At 37.3% G+C, this 22,452-nt stretch overlaps 2 protein-coding genes across 7 annotated transcripts; both read left to right on the forward strand.

Annotated features, from left to right (window-relative positions):
- The first annotated feature begins 5,274 nt into the window (after positions 1–5,274).
- Positions 5,275–12,698, forward strand: LOC149050729 (G protein-coupled receptor GRL101-like). Its single transcript, XM_089198286.1, has 8 exons — positions 5,275–5,346; positions 6,145–6,219; positions 7,422–7,493; positions 7,649–8,669; positions 9,665–9,746; positions 10,031–10,069; positions 10,850–11,233; positions 11,630–12,698. The coding sequence occupies exons 1-8, from the start codon at positions 5,327–5,329 to the stop codon at positions 11,767–11,769; spliced, it is 1,833 nt and encodes a 610-aa protein (XP_089054412.1). The 5' UTR covers positions 5,275–5,326; the 3' UTR covers positions 11,770–12,698.
- A 3,347-nt stretch (positions 12,699–16,045) lies between these two features.
- Positions 16,046–21,527, forward strand: LOC149050730 (uncharacterized). 6 transcript variants are annotated; one of them, XM_089195886.1, is made up of 7 exons: positions 16,046–16,228; positions 16,593–16,807; positions 18,263–18,342; positions 18,699–18,765; positions 19,711–19,805; positions 20,541–20,633; positions 20,873–21,527. In XM_089195886.1, the coding sequence occupies exons 4-7, from the start codon at positions 18,710–18,712 to the stop codon at positions 20,947–20,949; spliced, it is 321 nt and encodes a 106-aa protein (XP_089052012.1). In that variant the 5' UTR covers positions 16,046–16,228; positions 16,593–16,807; positions 18,263–18,342; positions 18,699–18,709; the 3' UTR covers positions 20,950–21,527. The 6 variants fall into 6 exon arrangements, 5 of the variants coding, with proteins under 5 accessions (XP_089052012.1, XP_089052011.1, XP_089052013.1 ...); XM_089195885.1 differs by lacking the exon at positions 18,263–18,342; XM_089195887.1 differs by lacking the exon at positions 16,593–16,807.
- The last annotated feature ends 925 nt before the right edge of the window (positions 21,528–22,452 follow it).

The following is a 22,452-nucleotide window of genomic DNA, read 5'->3' on the forward strand; positions in this document are numbered from 1 at the left end:
GTAAAAAAAAAGAGGAATAATGGTGAGTGACAAACTGATCCTCACAGGATTTAAGCAATTGTAGATAGTAATGCCCTGTCTAACACAAAATTCTATTTTCAGTCTTCGCTTTCTGCTTTTGTCTCACTTGCAATTTTTTTTATGTGAGAATCAATTGACATTCCATTACCGATTTGTTACCCTGAAACTCACCCTTAGTGTATCTTTTGTCAATTTAGATCTTTTTATCGTTTTCGTAATGTAGGCGGTTGAGTGGCAATCGACTGGAGAAGCTGCCTCCAAAAATTCTTCAAGGATTGCTCGCCTTGGAGGAACTGTAAGTGAAAATTTTACAATATTTCTTTCCGTAAATCTTGGCAATGAGGACATCTCTTTTTTGTGCATTGCGTTTGTATGCGATCTATTGCTTTCAAGTCGTTCAAAACGTGGTTTTAAAACCTTTCCTTCTTAACTGAACCAGTCGATCATGGGTTTTGAGCCTTTGTGCCTTTGTGTAGGAGTAGTTCAAAAAGGGACTGTTCAAATTTATATGAAACCGGTAACTGGTATTTCAACAACGTTAATGAAGGAAGTGATTATACTCCATTGCAGAGTTGTTTATCAGTCGAACGTTCTACTGGGTCAATGGGCGTGATTGGGAATGCAGAGCTTTTCTGATTACGAGTTTTGTGGGGTGGTGGTGAGGGGTGAGGGGTGGAGGGGGAGAGGGGGAGAGGGGGAGAGGGGGAGAGGGGGAGAGGGGGAGAGGGGGAGAGGGGGAGAGGGGGAGAGGGGGAGAGGGGGAGAGGGGGAGAGGGGGAGAGGGGGAGAGGGGGAGAGGGGGAGAGGGGGAGACTAAATCCCCGCAAGTTAAAAAAAAGAAGAAACATTTCTGAGCCGTCGATTTTTACCTCTTCCCTCTTTCTCACTAAGAAATGGATTCCATTTTGTTGTGCATCTGTTCAACAAGACGTTACAGATGCTGCAAGAACAATAAAGAAGCACAAGAAGCGCAGAAGTTTCTTACCCTTTACTTAAAGAGAACCGTAGCCTTTTTTTATTGTGAGTCACATGACATTGGGCGCGTCATGTTGACGTCATTAACGGACTTCAATAACTTTCCAAAGTTAGCTAAGTATCAGCAAAATAACGTCGAATTATAGCCAACTGAATTCACCCGAGCAACTGCCTGAAAATAGTGCAATGGCCCTTAAACTGATCATTATTATTATTTCACAATTGCGCCGCCCATACTAGGGCAACGGAGCACACGAAATATGCCAAGTGTTACACAAGGAAAATATGGATGGAAAGCGGAGTAAAAAAATGGCCACACTGAACGATCCACAGCTTGACTTTTTAAGCGCTCCAGAATTTGTGATTTGTTCACTGTAACACCTTGATGATTTCTCTCGTGTTGTTTTTGTCTAACGCTCAGGCCTTATGCGATCGATACCAAGCTAAGATAAGGCCGAAGGATGTATTTCGAAAACCAGAAACCAAAATACTAGAAATTGAAACAGTATACGTAGTGGAATGATAAATCCCTTATTCGATGTTTAACACATAATACGATTGAACATTTTGCTTATTGCTTGCATTTTCTTCGCCCTCGCGGAACTCGGAAAATAGTTCTACGAAACTTGCACAACACTCGCCCGTATAATAATTATGTTGAACTATCGAATAGAGCGGATTTGTTTACCAACATTAAAAGCGAAGAAAAATTGGATCGCAAAATTTTATTATTTTTCCAGAGGAATTCTTTAAGTTAGAAATTACTGGGCGGAAGTAAGAGATAAACACTTACGTGAAGACCTATTCACAAGTTTAAGCCAATACATTTCACTTAAAAATAGGTTTCTCTTTTCATTAATGAGATGATTAGATAGAAAAGTCAATGAACTGCAACTGAGTAAATTCTATCAGATAAGAATTTCGTCCGAAACAGTTACCCAAGATTGAAATAACTGAGTTGACATTCTTCTGAAGATAACTTTCCTAATGTCTTCCAAATAAAGTCGTTACACACAGAAGGGGAAGAACTTGATAATATATCCCTTGGAAATGTAGTTTATTATCTGGGACTCTCCTTTTCCTTTGTTTGTTTTCTTACTGATTATCATCTCATTCTACAAATGTTAGGGACTTGTCCTACGATCAGTTGCAGAATCTTCCTCCAGGGATACTTAGCACAAATACCAAGCTGAAAGAATTGTACGTAGGACTTTTCCTTCTACTAAAAAAACCGGTCAAACCTAAACTTTTAAAATCATTTGAAATCTCGCATATTTCCACTTGGAATGCGGCTTTATTTGGAATAAATTACTGAATCAGGTATTATTTTGCGATAGATGCCGCATTATTTTAATGTACGAGGTCTTTCTGCCATTATTGTCTTAAGGAAAGGTCTATCAGCTTTAAGCATGTAATAAATATGCTCTTTGAGTCCAGTCGTTTCATACTAGAGATTCTTAATTATATTTGATGTTTTTAAAGACAGACAGAAAAACTTTTCCTTTCCTGATTTGGTAAAAACAACTGGTATTTATTGTTCTCTTTACCTCAATAAATACTCTAAGGGATTTGTCAAACAACGAAATTCAGCGTCTGCCCATGGATGTTTTTGGCAACCTTACCCGGATGGAAAAGCTGTAAGTAGCATTCAGTAGAAACTTCACAGCAAAGGGAATTATAATGTACAGTTTTCCATAGAGCTTTATGTAAATTAATGCATTAAGACCATTATAAAAACAGAGCTTCGCGAATTTAGAATTTGTGACTCTTACGTGAAGCGTATCAAAATAAACTCCATAAGCTCAACTGGCTTTATATAATACTAACTTTGGTGGAGTTGGTCATTGAGAACAATCGAAAAAAATAGGTCAATATTAAATTCAATTGTCTCACACAGCCTTTTGCCTCACGTGACTTGTGACTATAATTTTTTCGCTGAGTAACCAGGGAACTCTGTTAAGATTGATTTGTGATGTAAGTGACTTATTATAGTTTGGTGCATCAGTATTGAAAAGTGATGTCATGATATGAAAACGCCCATGTTAACAATTAAAGTGCAAATGGTATCTTTTGCCTAAATTCTCAGGATCAGGAGTAAACAGTTTATGTACTCAGAAAAAATGGGTAGAACTTTGTAACTCTTCAAAATAGCTTTGCCAGAACCAATTGGGTTTTATTTCATGCCTATTTGGAGAGAACAAGAATCTTTCCAAGAATCTGAAATTCTATTTCAACTGACTTTTTTTTCATTTTATATATCGCTCACAGCTTACTCTCCAGTAACAAACTTCAGCGCTTGCCAAGATTCAAAAATCTCTCCGAGTTGAAAATATTGTAAGTGATTCACGTTTGTGATAGAACTGGCTCAGTACGTGTCTTGTATAATGAGCATTAATTAAAGGTAGCGTTGGCCAAAATCAAAGGATCAGCTTGGATACGGACTATTTCTCTGGCATCTTCTTATGACTTAAAAGTCTGTTTAAGGATGTTAACTGAGTAAAAAGTTAAAAATAAACATCCACTTTGGAAAGAGATGCCATCAACTAAGAATAACCAGGGTTCAAATGTTTAAGGTGATATAACAAAATATAATACAACACATCCCCTACAATACTTTAACAACACCCTCCCCTTGGGGCTTGACAAGGACCATATGCTAGAAATGATCGCTGATGATTAACCCAAATTAGACTTTAACAATCGATTGTCATTTTTCTTTAAAAAATGTATTAAAATTCTTCAGCGGCTTTCAAAACGTTTTCGGCAATATTGAGTTTATTTGAGATTTTAAATGAAAACACAGGATCTATAAATTCCAGTTTTTAAATAAAATTTTTCTGGCAGCTTTTCCAGATGTTCCAGAAAAGGATTGTTCAAACTAAAAGCATAAAATTCTGGGTGATGCGATTAGAAATACGAGCTTTAACTCGTAAATGGGCGCACGTCCTATCATTCATTTACATGTCACAATAGCGTTACTAAGGTTTAACCATTGTTTACCTGGCGCCCAGGATAGTCCTTTCGGTGAAGGCGTAACACGATGGAACTTAATTGTTCTTGTCACAATGCATGTGGCAACGTTTTGGTTCAAATACATTTATGAGATGTTTTTCCAGGAAGTGTTGGAGCGCACTGACGAGCAGTAGAACAGTTTGCCGAATACCAAGGCGCTAATACACTTTCGAAGGAGGTTTCCATACTAAGCATGTTTAACTCAACTGACTTTAATTAGGGATGAAACAGTTTCTATGATATAAGACAGGGTTCGGGACTAAATTAGTCTCGAGGTCCTCAAAAGATTATGCTGGGTCAAGGTTACTTAAGAATCACTAAGTTTCGCAGTCAGCTCTGTGCTGCCAAATATCATTAAGGTCAATAAATACCTCCCCCCATCGAAGACTCTGTCATTATACCGAGCGCCTGGTGCATTTTATTGTGTAGATACATGTATAACAACAGCCTCGTAGCCCTATCACCTGATCAGTTCCAAGGCCTGTCCAAACTGGTAGAACTGTAAGTGAACATTCGATAGAAATCATACCTGACTGCACAAGTAACTATTCTTGACCAAATATGTATTTAACCAACTTTAATTGATATTCATTTGCTTGCCGAATTGTTCAGCTTCTTTTTCCTACTCTCGGTTGGAGGACATACAGCTGCAAAAACAAGGAAGGAGTAACTCTCGAAAATACAAGTATTCAGGATTATTTTAGTTTTCCAGAGGGTCAGTAGAGCGAATAGACCTTTCTTTCCTCCTCCCACCACTTTTGCCCAAAGTTCGCTAAATTTTTAAGCTAGTGTACTTCGATTGGATAAACCTCAGAAACCTTAGCAGAATTCTCAAAAAGATGCTTTGTCATCCATCCAAGATAGCAACTGCCACCTCGGGTTTCTCCAGAAAAAGACAGAAAAAGAAGAGAATTAGAGCAATGTAGCAATTCTCTCCCTCAGCCCCGAAAAAAATCAACAGATCAGTGAAACAATGCTTTTATAGAAGTCCAAATATTAGCATGCGTTAAGTTTTGACATTTTCAGCAAGGTAACCGCAAACTGCATATCAGTCTAACTTTCCGGCTGTGAGGTTTTCTTTTGTTTTTTTGGTTTTTTTTTCACTTTATTACTATGTTTTCAATATCGGATAGCTCTTGAAGATGTCGTAAGGAGAAGGCATTTAAGAATCAATGAAGATAGGAAGAAAGTTTATGTAAATACGTGCTTACCACTAAATTTTTCTATATTTCTGATAATAATGATGTGCCCTCTATGTTGTTCTAGGGTTGTTTACGAAAACAACATTAACTACCTGCCACGTGAAGTTTTTAAAGGCATGAAAAACATAATGGCTATGTAAGTAACTGTTTCTAAACTATCCTCTGATTAACGGTAACGAGGTACTGTAAAATTAGTAAGGGTCTCTGAAGATGCAATTATAGCAATGTATAGCCATTATCTGCGACGAGTTCGGCTCAGGTAAATCAAAAGGCCTACTAAGTTCCAAACCAAAAACACGGACAATCTTCTATCCCCGAGGACAGATCATACCTTATGATCAAAACCATGTGTGATGGACGACGAAATATTACGATTGTGAAAGTGAAAACAGGCTGACTAAGAGATCATATTAACTAGAAGAAGAGTGAACCACCAAAAGGCAAATCAGACAAAACCTTGAGAGATACCAGGTCTCTTTAACCACCAAAAACAAGATCCTGCTAAGGTATCCCCTTCCAGATTCAAACACTGAGTTTACAAAGACTTCTAGCGTGAAAACCTCTCGAGGGTAAGCATGACAATACTCATGGGATTACTTAACTCGGCATCGGCCACGCGGATAGAAATAGATCTGGAACTGTATTATCAATTGCGACTTAAATAGAGAATGTTTTGTTCATTCTTGATAACTTAACTGTCACTTTGAAGAACTTCTCAGTCAAATGAAAATTCGTAAAAATACTTATGTGACATTATTGTATGGCGCACTGCCTAATGTACGGTGAGGTTCTTTTCTCGTTGCAGAACATTTTGAACAAATGGAAGATATTGCCTTCCATCCTTGACTAATTTTCTGTCCAGTGTTGTTTTAATTTACGCTTTAATGCTTGTCAGTTGACGCTCTACACTTTTCACTGTTTCATCGTTCTGTAGGAGCTTTTATTTCAACAATATCCGCACCGTTACCAACGAACAATTCAAAGATGTCGCCCCAAGTATTCGATTCCTGTGAGTATGAGTAAACTGATAATATTCCAGGTGTGTTCAAACTACTTTGAGTTCAAGGGAGACAGATATTGTTGGTGCGACCTTCACGTGCTGTAAACTCACGGATAAGCACCCCTCCCCCATTTTAATGAATGTACAAATGATCATACCACTGGCCGAATTGTTTAAGAAGGGAAAATGGAGTAAACGATTTTCACATACATACCACCACTGATACACTAAGAGTACCAACTGTGCCGCTATTATCGATCGGCTTTGTACATTAACACACAGTTTATACTTTTATTTTCGCCCACATGTTATACTTCTTGGGACGATCATATCTGGTCACAAGAAAAAGTTTGGGAAAAACTTAAGGGAGGGCCCCTCCCCATAAAGTACCCTCTCTGTAGTGAGCGACCCATCTTTTCAACCTAAATTTGAAATGAGTGCACCAGGTGCTCATTGGAGGATTAACAGCATATGAATATAACAAATAAAGACACTTCGGCATAGCCTGTGTAAGTATGTTTTACATACTCAATGACGAGTTATCCGTCTTCGGTGTTAGTTATCTTTCAAATAGTTGTTGAGAATTGGGCAGGAAAAGGAACAAGAGAGAGCCGAAAAACTGATTAATACATAACGGTAATAGGACTGAGTGGAGTCCAATTCGGTCTGTAATCATACGAGTGATCAACAAAATCATACGACGGCGAGGTGGGAGTCCGATTTATTAATCACGACTATGATTACACACAGAATTAGATAACAAGAAGTCCTGTTACTAAGTAATCATAGCCATTTGAATTTCTGAAAAAACAAATTCACCTAAAACAAATATCTCCAGTAGAGACAATGTCTTAAGTTAAAAATTCCTCCATTTTGAAAATTCCCCAGTTTTTCTTTGAATAAGTGATTGTTGCTGTGATTATTTCAACATTTCTGTGATTGGTGGATTAGCTGAGTAGACTTAGTATGATTGGCTGCTTCAACTGTCGGATTACCGGTGTCCGATTACAGCCAACTGTCCGATTACAGCCAACTGTCCGATTACACTGTCTTATTACAACTGTATGGGATGATTAGTGAAAAATGAAGCCGCGAATACTCCAATAATATTCGAGGAATTAGTAATGTTTGTGATTAATAGGCTAAAGATATCGATGTTATCAAGAATTAGCGAGCAAAGTTTGCCTGAATTACTTTCCTTAAATTTGCAGGTACTTCCATTACAACGAAATGCGAGAACTACCGGAGGGTTTCTTTTCAAACATGAAGAATCTAATAACTGCGTAAGTCAAGTGGAATGTTGCCAGTGCCCAGTTATACTGCGCTTACTGTATTACTATTACACTTTCATTTTCTTGCAAATTTAGATCCTGTGACGAATCAAATTTGTCTTTTTTCCCCTTTTATTGTTCATTTCAACTCTTTTTATGAACCGTAGGACTGTAGACACCAATCTGATGTGTTGCCATTTGACGAAGCAGGATGCAGATTGCGACTTTGCTTATGTCGACAGCTTCGCCAGTTGTGAAACTTTGTTCAGAAATCGAGCTCCTAGGGAGTGCCTTTGGGTGGTTGGAATTATGTCGTTGGTTGGTGCTGTGTTTGTCATTGTGTGGCGGTTGGTGTTTAAGGAGAAGAAGAAGAAAAACAAGATACAGTCCATCATGTTGATACATTTGGCTGGGGCTGATGGACTTATGGGTGTCTACCTCATAACTATAGGTGTGGTGGATGCCATTTGGGCAGGGGAGTATTATTTGCATGACTATTACTGGCGTTCAAGTTTGACATGTCAGATAACAGGTGCCATTGCCGTGTTGTCAAGTGAGGTGTCTGTTATGACGATTTGTTTGCTCTCCGCCGACCGGATGAAGAATATTCTATTCCCCTATCGTGGAAAGTCCCTTACACTTAAGGTTACGCACCTTTTGTGCTTCCTTATCTGGATTGTTGGTGTCATAATTGCATTTATTCCCACGGTGGGCTTCGACTACTTCGGTAGTCGCCAGAAAGGTCATCACTTTTATGGCAGATCAGTTGTATGTCTGCCATTGCAGCTTTCCACTGATAAGCCGTCGGGCTGGGAGTACTCTGTTGCCATGTTTGTGGGTTTAAACTTTACCCTTGTGCTCTTTGTCGTTGTGGCATACACGATGATAATCTATAAGTCCTGCGCATCAAACAGGCGCATGGCTCAGCAAGGGACTGAAAGAGAGAGGAGAATGAAAGCCAAGTCAAGGGCAGCCGATCTGAGGAGGGAGGCCTCGCTCGCCAAAAGAGTGTTCTTCATTGTTCTTACTGACTGTGTCTGCTGGATGCCTATTGTGGTGATTGGAATGAGGTCTCTCGTGGAAAAATCCTTCCGTACACCTGGTGACCTCGCAGTTTGGATCGCAGTCTTTGTTCTGCCGGTTAACTCTGCCATCAATCCCATTCTCTACACTTTATCAACAGTACAGGTAGTAACTTGCAACCTTCATATCTTTGCTTAAACGTCTTGCTGCAGCTTGATCAGCTGAAGTTTAAAGGATACTTTCATAAACATTTTATTCTATCTCGTGAAGAATATCAAAAGAACTAGTTAAAAAGAAAATACATTCCAATTTGCAAGGAAATTTAGCGGGTTTTGATATTTGAATATTTTGCCGACTGTCCTTAATCTGCCAAAAGAAACCAGTTCCCATAAAAAAAGTCTCGCCAAAAAAACGCCGCGTAAACTTAATACGTTTAATTTAACACGTCGTTGAAGTAATTTTTTAAAATAAAATTTTTTTTTGGTTTTTTCACTTGTCATCCTTTTGAGTAGTGGAAGTTGTAGAACTCAGAGGGTGCTATTACCAACTGACCAGTTAAAAAATAAAGATTATATAATTCCCGTACCTTGTCCGGTCATCTAGAACGACAACATTTTCGCGTTGCTCGGCATTAGGCATACCAGCCTTATTACGATACTTACTAAGATACAAGCAGTGTTTAAATTTTTCTATACGTGCCTAAGAACTGCGTAACTAACGAAAAATAAAATTGTTTGTTTTTAAGTAATAACGCTTCCGGTGAAGTGAAAAGATCGCACGGAAAATTAAGAGCCCTAACTAACAAAAACGGTTCTGTTTCTGGGTGACCTACTAAGCATAAGTGACTAGTACTCTGACTGGTTGAAACCTTCATATTGATCATTTAAGCATTGGACAGGACTCTCGCTCGGTTTACCGGCAGAACATCCCACGCGCGATGTTGGGAGAACTTCAAAAAGTTTTGAATCACCAGCCGAGAGCGAGGGACTTTTGAACTTTGCGAGTTTCTCACAAACATCCAAAGAGAGTTATTACCCAACTACTTTTAAAAATTAGAGCAAGATTGATCGGTTCAGAGAACCAAGGTGTTTGACCAATTAGTACACATAGTATTCCAATTTGTTTTGTTTTGCTCTTTGTTCTTGATGACTTGCATTTAGGTACGACGTGTTCTGAAGGCTAAATTCCAACAGTTATGGAGCTATTTGGTGGAAAAGTGTGGACGAAATCAAAACAATGAAGGTAAATTTATCGAAAATCATCCTCCGGAAATAAGGACTAAGGATTAAGGATTAAGTACCTGTCTGATTAAGTTTTATTGTCACGTGATTACCTTCTGGCTTCTGTTGCACTTCTGCATGATTATCTTTTAAAGAAAAAAAAGGAAGGAAAAAAATGACTATCTTTGGTGATGTTGATTATTTCTTCATACATGATTCACCCATCCACAAATCATTGATATTTACAATGATGAAGATAAATACTATTCGAGTATGTTTGACTAATGTCATTGCTGTTTTCCAAAGGCCAAGATCAGGGCGTTGAAATGCAAGTCATCGAAGAAGGTATGAAATATTTACTCGGCTCAAGTAAACATGGGGGAAAGTCGCTCGATTTCCTAAATCGCTCGGGTAAATCTGAAACGAAGAGAGACAGAATGCTATGAAGAATGGATGGGCAAAGCTGAAAATATGAAAACAGTTTTACGTATTTTCTTGATTAAAACGTCTAGGCGAAACTGCTTATTTAGATCTGAACGCCGTAAGCGTATAATTGAGGTTTAAATCGAGGTTCCGCCCTTTAGTTTAAGTCTCACTTTCAAGTAACTACTTTTAATTAAAGAGCACTGTTGTCAAATTTATACAAGAAAATGTTCAAAGGAAAAAGAGTAATCCCTGTAGAATAACGAGCGACAAGTTTTTACGATTGGAAAAAGTGAAATTCGTGCCGTATTGACCGACTACTCCTTGAAGTCGGAGGATGAGCGATGAAAATCGGCGTAAAATGACAGGAAACTAAACCCCATCAATAGCCGTCTCGACTCGTATAAACGCCGGGGTTACCTGGTTAAATTTAAAATAAATGCCGCGGATGTTTAATGAAGAAAATGCGTAACAATCGTTGTTAACTTATTTATTTTTCTTGAAAGAGCAGCTACCCAAGTTTTTGTTCCAATAAAGACTATTGCCCTTTCGTTAGAGTTTATGTCAAACAACAGTGCACAAGATCAATAAAATGTTATGATATACTCTTTGATTTTACATGATATACTGAAAATGGTACTAAAGGAAGTAGCACCCCTGGTACAATCCACTTTCTATTTTTTTAAACTTTTTTCTTTACAGTTCAAATCCAACAAGACGCAGAGAGTGATGACAGCGATGACAGCGATGACAGTGACGACGAATCGAGAGATCAAAGCGAGCATGAGCAAAACGCTGAGCAGGCCGAGCATGAAGAGCCTGAGGAGAGAGCTGTGACTAAACAAGAAGAAAAACCCGAGGAAGACCACGAAGACCCATCAGAGCTGAAAGACGAACCAAACAAACAAGAAGAAGAATCAGAAAACGAGTTCAAAGAATGCGAAGAGGAAGCGGAAGATAACATGGAACATGGACCCGACAAACAAAAAGAACAACTAGAAAAGGAATTCACAGAATGCGAAGAGCAAGAGGAAGATAACATGGAAGATGAGGCTGGGGAAGGCGACGAGTTAATTGTGAATAAGGGTATGTTTATCAACCCTCTGCATCTTTTAAAAAAAGAACTTTGATATATTGAGATTATTTTCATCAATTTGGAGGACTATTGGTGAACGATCTCTCTTCATTTTATACCTTAAACAAATTGTTAGTTTCTACAATTTCGTTACCTCCCTTGCCCTGCTTAACTACGTTCAGCGGTTTATTCGAATAGTGAAGGAACTTTTCCTCATTGAAAAATCTTGGAGCGGTTTTTCTTTCAGCAGTGACAGGAAGCGCTTTTGCGAGGCTTACGTTGTACTACGGTGCCCCAATTTATAACAATCTCGCTATGAATTAGTCTAAGCAGAATTCAAGTATTTAACACACGGTACGTGACTGAGTGTCTTCTTTTTTTCCTTGTGCCATGTGATTATGCAACAGATAAACACCAGGCAGATGATAATCTCCCAGCAACCTCTGGGCGAGAGTCTCCAAGAGCACCGCTGGCCACGTTTGATGATGACTCCGACCTTGATTTTTTTTACCCAGCGCTCGATGGTATAAAAGAAACGAGTGTGTAAACAACAACACTGTATTCTCAGATGAGTGCATTCGTTATGTAAGAGAAGTACATGTACCTTAAGTGTTGCATTTTTTTCTTGTTTAACAAATGAACTTTAAAATCGATTGCGTAGGTAGGTGTTTGGCCCCTGTAATGACTTTGAAATACTTCAACAAACAGTAGTTTTCGTGCATAGTGTCAAAATACGAGCCTATTGCTTTATGTGAAAATGTAAGTGCTCGTGTCGTGTTATACCAGATACATATTGATTATGATTCAATAGGCTAAATGTAATAAAAAAAACGTGTCAATGTGTTGTTTAGCTAGGTTTTCGACTGTATATGTAACACTTTGTACATGTACCATTAGAGATCAAAAGTATGTTAAGTCCCTTCAGCAGTAGGTAAGCTTGGAATTGGTATAACTTAAAATTATTTTAGAGGCCCATCTCTGTCCTTTGCAGTAATATTACTTCAGATAACACTTCATTAACGAGAGTGAACTTTAAAATGGACAAACAGTGCTTGCTTTATTGGCGGATACCCGAATCAAAGATCGGAGAGCCCTTTTTATTAATTAAAATTTGAGTAATTACTAAACTTAAAGTTACAATTGATCTCTTGCTTAAGCTTAATGTTCAACGTAACCTACATATCTTATATATTCGCCGGGTAGATGGCTGTCTTGTATAACGTTACTAAGCCATGTATCCTATTTAATCTAACGCTGTTATCAATACCTTACTTATGATTTGTTTAATTCAACTTAAACATCTGAGATTTTCAGGAGATGGCTGTGTTATATTACAATGCTAAGCCATGAATCATATTTATTCAAATTTTCAATTTGAATTTACCATAATATTATTAGCTATGATTTGTTTAATTCAATCTTGACAACATATAAAATATGACATAAGTTCCGTAGATGGCTGTTGTATAGCAATGCTAAGCCATAATTCGCATTTATTCAACTTGAAGTTAAGTAATCAGTAGCAGGCTGTATTGAATAGCAATGTTAAGCCATGAATCATATTTACTCAATCTGAAGTTACCATTAATTTCAAGTTACTATTAACAGCTTACTCATAATTGTTTCATTACAAGGTAACTTCTTATATATTTCGTAGATGGTTGTGTTGTATTACAATGCTAAGCCATGAATCATATGTATTCAATCTGAAATTACCATTGATATCTTACTCATTATTTGCTCAAAAGAAAAAAAAAGCACCATCCTATGTAATTAGTAGATGGCTGCGTTACTTAACAATGCTAAGCCATAAATCTTATTTACCCTACTGCACGCATGTACTAAGTGTTCAGGTCAGATGATGCACGTGTATCTGACTCATTTATTTATTCATTTGGATTTGTTGTTATCTTGACTCATAAGTAAATTTTGCAGAAGCTTGCCCTAATCAAAAAGAAAAAGGTATTACTGACGTAATACAGAAAGACAGGAGGACGAACATCAAATAAGTCATATGTATAAGTCGAATCTCTTTTAGTTCATTTTGAGCTAACGAATGAAGATGCTGTTAACGGATACAAATGGACGTGTAGAATGCTGTATCTTGTCAAGCTCGTCTGCCTAAGTAAATAAAAATCATAAAAAAATGTGGTTTATTTTAGATGACTATCCATTAACCATTGACCCCTAAGAATGATTAGCATCTAATTTCTCCCCTCAGTCAAACAGTAAGGTCATGAGAATAAAGGAATTGATCACCAGCTTAAGAAGTTCTCAATTGTTTAACAAATTTTCCTCGTCAGCATCTTATAAACATGTACAGAAGATAACGTGGAGAATATGCCTACTGCTGTTAGGTTGTATATCTATCAGCGTAGAAGTCATAGGTGAATTTTTGTTGATTAAAACTTACCGCATCTCAATAAAATGCCATAATTATCCCAAATTTTCTCATTCGGTCTGATTCCCCACCCCAAACCCAGAAAAAAGTTGTAATCAGGACGGAGTATTTTGGCAGACTGCATAGAGCTAGAAATGTCATTAGTAATGGATAAAATAGTCTGTTTCAGCTCTATTCATCCGTCAGTGTCTTTACATGTGTGAGAGGGTATAAGGAAACGTTTGACCTGATATGTCGCAGATTACCAAACCCATATTTGCAAGTAAACAATCAGAAACGCAATCTAACATCCCTCCAATCCTACGATATTTCGTCACTGTCCTGATATGCCACGACCAAGAGATATTATATTGTTTTATAATCTCATGGCCACGATATCATGGCCACGATATCATGGCCACTTTCAAATTAAATAGAAAATAACACATGGGTGTGCGTAGTTATGGAATCTCTCTTCAAATTTCTCGTTCGCTGCGCTCACTCGTGAGATAACAAGTTGAAGACGTTAAGAGAAATTCCATATCTCCAAGCAGCCATGTATGATTTCTTTTCGTTACATAATCACTGTTGGCTTTTATATTACTAACAAGAAAATTCGGCGAATGACCTCTGATGAGGATGGTTAACAACACCCCGCCACTTAGGGCCTGTTTACATGGAGGTGGGGGACCCCAGGTAGGTGAGGTAACCCGCCTAGGTGGGGTAACCCGCCTTTCCATATAATCTCTCATTTTATCTTAATCACGTTTTCATGATAGGTAGGGTAACCCGCCAAGGCGGGTTGCCCTTTCTGCCAGGTAGGGTAACCCTGTCAGCCGGGGTGACAATTTGCCATGTAAACGTCTCAAGGTAGGCTAACCCGCCTAGCCAGGGTCGCATTCATGGCAAAAACCTCAAAAGCTAAACACGTGTTCTAAAACTTTGAGCATTTCCTAGACGTCTCAAGGCAGAAATCACCAGAAACCGCAACGGAATTCACGAGAGTGTAAAATGTTCACATATCGGAATATTAGGCGTTGTAAATCGACCATACTTCGTTTCCTAAACTATTCCTTATAACGTATAAGTCTACGATTCCTCGCGTAATCTAAAACCGCGTAACACAACGCGTGACGCTTTCATGAATAAATACATACATGTCCGAGAATTAATCTTTCGTCTTTCTCGAGATGTGAGCTTGGGACGCTTATGCTCAAACTCCCTAACTGCAAGCGCAACAACAACCTCAAGAAACCTCACCCCAGCACCCCGAGGTTGTAAGATTGCATGTAAACGTGTTTTATTTTTCGACCACGGCTAGGCGGGTTACCATACTGTAAATGTAGGTTTTATGACTGCGAGACTTGGTACAAAACTTCATTATTTGAGTTTAGCTGGTGTTTACAGGTTGGAAAAAAAATATATGTATAGATAAATATTGCCGCCATAACTAGACTTGAGAGCACTCCTACTCGCTATTAAATTGTATGTTTGTCGAAGAGTGCTGAAACATTGACATTAGCTGACATAGAATCAGTGGAGTCGGAGTTCTTAAATTTGCGTTGTATTTTGAGCTAAAAAACCTCCCAGAGAGGGAGTTAAAAAAGACTTCAATGAGGAACTCGAAAAAAGTGTTGAAGACAAAAATAGTATTAATATAAGCACGTCAACACAATTTGCACCACATACGTGGCAAATAAGTGACTTGAAAAGAGTGATGTTGTTGACTGTCAGATTCTGAAGCATTTTCACTGAGAAACACGCGCAGCGTGGAGAGAAGAATTTGAACCATCTACACTGAACAACAATCAACGGGGCGAGTTTGCTGAGAATAAAAAAAATTTGGAAATCACTCCGACAGAAGTGTTAAACAAGACCAGATCGCAGTCCGCAGAGTTCCTTGAGTTCCAGTGCTGCTAGTATTTTTCTTCAACTCTGATTCCTGAAACTGAAAATTTTTAAAACTAATGAGACGAACTGATTTGAAATCTCAAAGTGATAAGCATTTTTTAACTTTCTGTGTGTTCGTTTCCACGTGACGAGGTTTGTAAAACAGTTCTTATCGGCATAGAAGGTGATAGTCTTGTTTTTCAACCATAATTTATCCCTTTGTTTGTTGTGTATTGTAACTCTCGTCATCTTTTCGCGCCGTTTGTTGACTCGTACTATTCTTCTCACGGCCACTCCATAGAGTGCCTGACATATTTAATCGCCGTAACTTCAAAATAACATCACTTGAGATTTTACTGAATTTAGAAAGAGTGAATAACTAGACGTACCTTCCTGGTACGCTTCGGCAGCAAATCAGGCTCGTTTGTTATTGCCAGGGGTGTATTGGCTCGACTGCGTGCCAAAATGGTACGATTAGGTGAGAACTGGATGAAATATATATTAGGTCATGCAAGAAAGAACACGTGGATGATTGTCGCGAGCGCGAGCGCTGGCAAGAAGAGCGAGAGTTTTTCAACAGACTGTATTTTAGTGCAAAGCAAAAAGCCAAAAAAGGTTGTGAACTTCAGTGCCTTCAGAGGATGAAGTCCAACATCATATCACAATCTGCCGCTTCAATTAAACAATGGTCGAAAGTAAAAGTGAGGATTCTGTTACAACTGCAAAGAGAGCTGAGGTGACTCTGTATGTGTTATCATTTCATCGCGCGATACGATCCTTTAAAAGTTTCAGTAGTCTTACTTTAAAAATCTTGCTCGTGCTAAACAGGGCATGTGTTTTGCTGTGGGTTTTTGGTAGATGTTGCTCTTCGTGGGTAAACAAACCATGCCTTCCTCGAGAGGTTGATTATCGTCGTGGACAAACTCGTAAGAAATACACCATTTGCTTGTTAGCTGTTAGTTCAATGTGGCCATCGTGAAAAAACGAAAAGTGATTGTGAGTAAGGAGCGTTTCCTTGTAACTGACTATTTAATACGCAATCAGGTTTGGAGAATTTGATTTGAAAAGTGTTGCATTAATATGGCCAACTTTAATTACAGGAAAAGGAAAGTGGAAAGGGAGCATGCCTGTATGTGTCCTCAGCAAAAAGTTCAGATTCAACAACAATCATCATTAAGAAGCTGGAGACCATTAGGATTTACTGTTAACATTAGGAATCAAGCATTGCATCAGCTTCACAGTTATGTGCCTCCATGAGGATGGCTCTTATTGTGTTGGAAGACTGTAAAGAAAACAATTTCATTGAGACTATCAAGTAAGTATCCCCTTTGTTTATAAGTCTTTCCACTCTTAAAGACATCATTGTGAGTGGTCAAATAAAGTTTAATTAAATGCATGATAATAAACACAAAAAAATTAGACACTTCTGATAGGCTGAAAACAAGTGCATTTTTCACACAGTACAAGTGCAAAGTTGTAACATAAGTGCATGTTATAAATAGTATGCTGTTAAAATTGTGAATAAGTGCTACGCATGTACAAATTGCACTTGCCTTATGCACTCTTGCAATTATGTTGTCTTTGAAAAATTTACTTGTGCTTATTATCACCAAATTGTTTTGAAAAGTTATTACCTCAACAGGATTCCTTTAAAATGTTGTGTGGATTACATGCAACTGCATGAGTTAGCATTATAAAGATTTCACATTGTGGATTGTGGACAATAAGTGACAATATAAACTTAAGGGTAATTTTCACTGGCTTTTTGAAGCTTTTAACTATAAATTCCCCCTGAACATTTTGCTTTTAATAACTTTTCCATAGTTTCTTGGTTATAAGGCGAACTTGGTTCGAAGATGCACCTCAAACTTAATAACTTAGTCAAGCCAAGTTCCCAGACTGAAAATTACGTGAAAATACTTGGTTATAAGATGCACCAAAAGGATGAGAGTTAACAAAAGGATTTAATGGAACTGAGAACAATAAAATTTATTCCTACACAACTGGCATGCAAACTCTTTTGTTAAAATGTAAATGAAAGTGAAAAAGTCACACATTTAATGATCTACTTTAAAACCAAGCTTAAAATTTCACACCTGATTATGAATATTCAATGATCCTGATTTCACTCTATTAACCCTTTAACTCCCAGATCAAATTTGTAATTCTCCTTACCATCAACCACACAATTCTTACAATGTTCATTGAGAGAATTTTGTTTTGGATCAAGTAATTATCCCCAAATTGATCTTTTCCTTTAATCTCATCACTTATCTAGTTGCTATTGTATAAATATTTTAAGGAGAAATTCTGTCTTGGTCACCCATGGGAGTTAAAGGGTTAAACATCAACCACCTGATTTAAAAATCAATTGCAAAACTAACTGATACGTTCTCATCCTAAAAAGTCAGAGTTAAACTTCAACTTCTTGTTCGATTGCAAATATGCTAAGCACTCACCATCACTGATATGACCTCAACTTCAAGTTGAAAATTGTTGCCAAAGCTGGGGCAGTCAACAACAATCGTGAAATTGCCCATGAATATGGCATTTCAGAATTCATGGTGAGAAAATGATGCAACCAGCAACATGTCCTGTTTTCTGGTGGGCTGCTGATGACAACAAAGTGTGCAACAAACCAAAAGACCTGAGTTGGATATCATGTTACCGAGCATGTGCTCTTGAGCACGTATGCAAATTTCCACTTGTTTGCTTTTCTATAGAAGTTGATTTAAGTGTTCTAAAAGCAGTATTTGTTTTTAATTCATAGGAATAAAAGTTTGAATTTGATGTAATCTTCACTACACCTCAGACCAAAAAGCTCTGCTTTTTCTCCTTTTTCTCTCAACAGTTAGTGTCCTTTTCTTGTCTTTTTAACTACAGTATAAGTTCTGCTAAAATTGTGATATCAAGATTTTGTTGTGCAAAAATACTTGGCTATAAGATGCACCTCAATTTCAGCATTAACTTTCCAACCGAGGAAAGAATTTTCTTGGAAAAAACCATGTGCCTTCGAGCCAAGAAACTACGGTAAATTCTCTTTGAACATTTTGCTCCTTTTCTTTCTACCAAAATTTGTCACTATGTCTTTTGCGGTGTTCGTTTCCCAAAACCTGTGGAAGATTCTTTCTCTCCTAGACAGTCATGGCCTCAGTGGCTGTTTCAATGAATATACTTGGTTATCATAACCTATTTTGTTTCAACAGATCACCGAAGGATGATGATACAACAAGCACACACCCATTGTATTTATTTCTTCTGGACTCCTGTCAGGTAAAGCTGTTCCTTTCTCCCTGGTTAATTATATCACTATGGTAACTGGCTAAAGTAGCCCTCTCTTATTCCCTAGTAAGGGTTAAAACCAGTTATATGAGTTCTTTGAGACAGAGCTGACCTCCTTGATCAGTAGCAAAAGAAGAGGCTCTGTAGAAATGTAGGTATTGTTAAAACTAATTTTGAGAAAAAGAGAGTGGTTGAAAATCTATTGTTTATTGTACCTGTACTGATGAACCTATGTCATTGAAGCTTTACAGGCCAGCGATTTTCCATCTCTCCTCATTTTTTCCTAACGTCTTGCATGGGTTAATACAGTAATAAATTTAATGGTAGAAAAGTGTGGTGTATTGCATGCCTACCAAAAATAACAACCATACAGAGTCAAGGGCATGTACATGTAGGCACAACTTAATATATAATTTTGCCCCTTCTAAATATTGGTTCAAAGATTAATTTGCAGTATGTTTTTGAATATGTTTCTTATGATACAGCTTGCAAATATATACTGTTGCAGAAGGCAATAACAAAAAGTACAGTTTTTGTACATAATAGCTTTTTTATAAAGGGTAACTCAGCTGCAGTAATGAATAAAGGGGGTAAGTTTCTAAAGAAACTGTGGTGCTGTGTTGGTGGGAGAGTATAGTAGGTAATTTAGTGTTAACAACTGAGTTGAAAATGTAAATTAGCCAGCGTAAAGGGTAAAAAAGCTGACGTTTCCAGCGTTAGCCCTTCATCGAAGCAATTCCAATCAGTCTGATGTACTAATGTAGTAATTAACAACTTAAAGATTGACTGGTTTGAACTGTTCTCAACAATGATTTGATCTTTTTATTAAATCTTTTTTGCTCTTGATTGTAGTGTGCAATTTTTTTTAGTATTGATTGACAGTTGTTGCAGGGCTGTTATGACTATAAATTTACAAGTTTTCCTGGATTCTGTCAGATACTTGATGCAAGAGCAGTACATTGATGAGCTTGTGTTCAAATGCTTGACGCTGGAGTGTGATCACCTGATAACGCAACCAGGACAATTTGCAGGTACATGTATCTATCATGGAGAGTTTGATTGAGTCCTGCTTGCTTTTTTCATTGTAAAATGCCTTACATTATTTTTCAGAGTATATTCAGAGTGACAGTGAATTTTGAGTGGTGTATTAAGCCCTAATCTCTCTTTGAAAAGAACACATTTCCAAAAAAAAAGACAAAACAAAACAAAAGAGAGGGAAAAAAAACAGTGGATTACTTTTTAAATTACCCAGCCAATTGGTATGTGCTTAATTCATTTTTTACCATTACTAGGCAATGGATTTAACTGGAAGCAAATTGAACCACCAAACCAAGTTCTTTTTAATAATTGGAGGCTTATTTTGAAAAACATGTTGGTTCTGGTTTTCAGTTTCTCCCTGGACATACAACTTTTCTGTAGCAAACACAAAACAAAATTAAAATTAATATAATTGAGCAATGAAGCTGTGTGCATATTGAAAATATTGTTGGGAGCCATACACAATTTGGTCCCTTTAGGAAAATTGTAAGGTCAATTGAGGATTTCTTAAAATGTTCTTTCAGTTACACTTATTTAGATTTGACTTCAATTCAGCGCATTTCCTACATGTATTCATTTTATTGTGACATGCAATATAGCTCTTTTCAGTCTGGTAAATACTTTCACACCTTGTAAAACAAAAAATATAGTGGCCAAATAATAATGTGATTCATGTAGTTTTACAAGGGAGACATTGTCTTAAAAATTTCTTCATAATATTGTTGCAGTTACTCCCAAATCAAAGAGGCCTGGCATTGTAAGAGAAGTAAAAAGGAAATTTGATACAGCTTTTCTATCATCAAGGAACAATGATTGTGAAGGTATGATATTTTATTAACTCTATTGCTCCTGTTGGTGACCAAGACAGAATTTCTCCTTACAATATTAATACAATATTAAGCAGACAAGTGATGAAAATAAGGAAAAATATCAGTTAGGAGATTAAAAGTTGATTCAATTCCAAATTCTCCGAACTAACATCACAAGACCTGTATGACAGACCGTAAGGAGAATAATTTTGATTCACATCAACGCTATTAATGTTTTTGCTTCAAAACAGGATTTTTCATCACTGGATCAAGTCAGCATTTCCTTGGAGGACATGGAGAAGAAGGTCATGGAAGTTCTTACAAATGAAAGAGAAGCGTTTGGAATTAGGGACAAGCAGTCATGAAAGCTTTTTTAAGCAGAATTTTCCAGAGTAAATGTCCACTGTTATTCGCTTGCTCTAAAAAAGAGTCTTAATATGTAAAGTAATCAATAATTATCAATTTTACTACTAACAGTGCATGTAACAATACCAAACAGAAAATCTCATGTTGGAACTAGTGGTAACATAGAGAATTGTAATGAGATGTTTTGTAAACAAAATGGTGAGGAAATCAACATTGCAACAGTCTGGTATTTATAGTTTGAGTAATTTTTTAATTTCTTATTACTTACCCAAGAGCTTTTTGGCAATAATGAAATTGATGTATTTCATTTCTTCCTCTGCATAGTTATTAACTTTTAGACCCTACAGCTTAATGAGTAAAGATGCACATCTATTCCTTTCAAAGCTCAATCCCAAATAGATGCAACCGACTTCTACGTCAGAGGTCGCATGAGAAATATACACTTGTGATAAAAAAAAACCTTTATTTAATTTCTTTAATCAATATTTACATGTATACTTATCAAAGTTACCGGCAATAAAATTATTCTTGTGATAAGAATTTTGGTTCTTTATAAGAGAAAGTGCGATCAGAGGAATTAAGAGTGTGACAGGTCTTCTAAAACAAACCTGTCAAGTACAAGTTTTAAATTACTGATTTTGAAATATGCTGAGGCAGTCTGACTTTGCACTTCAGAAGTTTGCAAATACCAAATCAACACCAAGGACTTTTAGCAATAAAGAACTGAGGCAACGCCGAGGAAGACGTCACTTAAAAAATGTATTTATATTTTATGTTAAAATTTTGCGGATGGCTGGGTGTGTTCACGGTTTCTTACGACGCTTCACTGAAACTTCAGCATAACGTATGTGAGCCGCTTTGAGTTCCAAATGGAAACTTATTTTAAAGCCTCCGTTCACAGATCACGCAAATTTTGGTGATTTCATTTTGTTTTTTACAGGGCAGCTAAGTAATTTACAAAGGTTTAGTAGGTACCTGCTGATCAGCTATTATTTTGCCAACTGTTATGATATTTTGTTTTGCCTTGTCCTTGTTGCCATTGGCGTCGTGGTTCGCGTTAAGGTCCCTGGTACTTACCCTGTAAGATAAACTTGGTCGTAAACTTTGTCGTCAAGACAAACAAAAAGTGCTTGTGTTGTAGAAGTAATTAGAGTTTTGGCGCAATTTTCGTGGCACGAAACTAAAGTCGGTCACAATGAAAACAACAATGTAACTATTTGGAGGCTCAAAAGGTTACGGTCTGTAAAATTCAGCTAGTTGCTCATAAAATCCCCTTATGACAAACTTTAGAGCAGTGATTCATAAACCAAAGTTGTCAGACCACATGTACATTTTTTTCCTGTCGCAGTGATTGGATCAGTCTCACAGTGCGAAAGATATATAAAAACATTAGAAGAATGAAACTGGTCAATTCTCGTCAGTGGCCGCTCAACAGTTACGGTCTTTTATTTCAAACACGAAGGTT

The sequence above is a fragment of the Pocillopora damicornis genome, chromosome 2 (assembly GCF_964200805.1).
Source record: "Pocillopora damicornis chromosome 2, jaPocDami1.2, whole genome shotgun sequence".
Lineage (NCBI taxonomy): Eukaryota > Metazoa > Cnidaria > Anthozoa > Scleractinia > Pocilloporidae > Pocillopora > Pocillopora damicornis.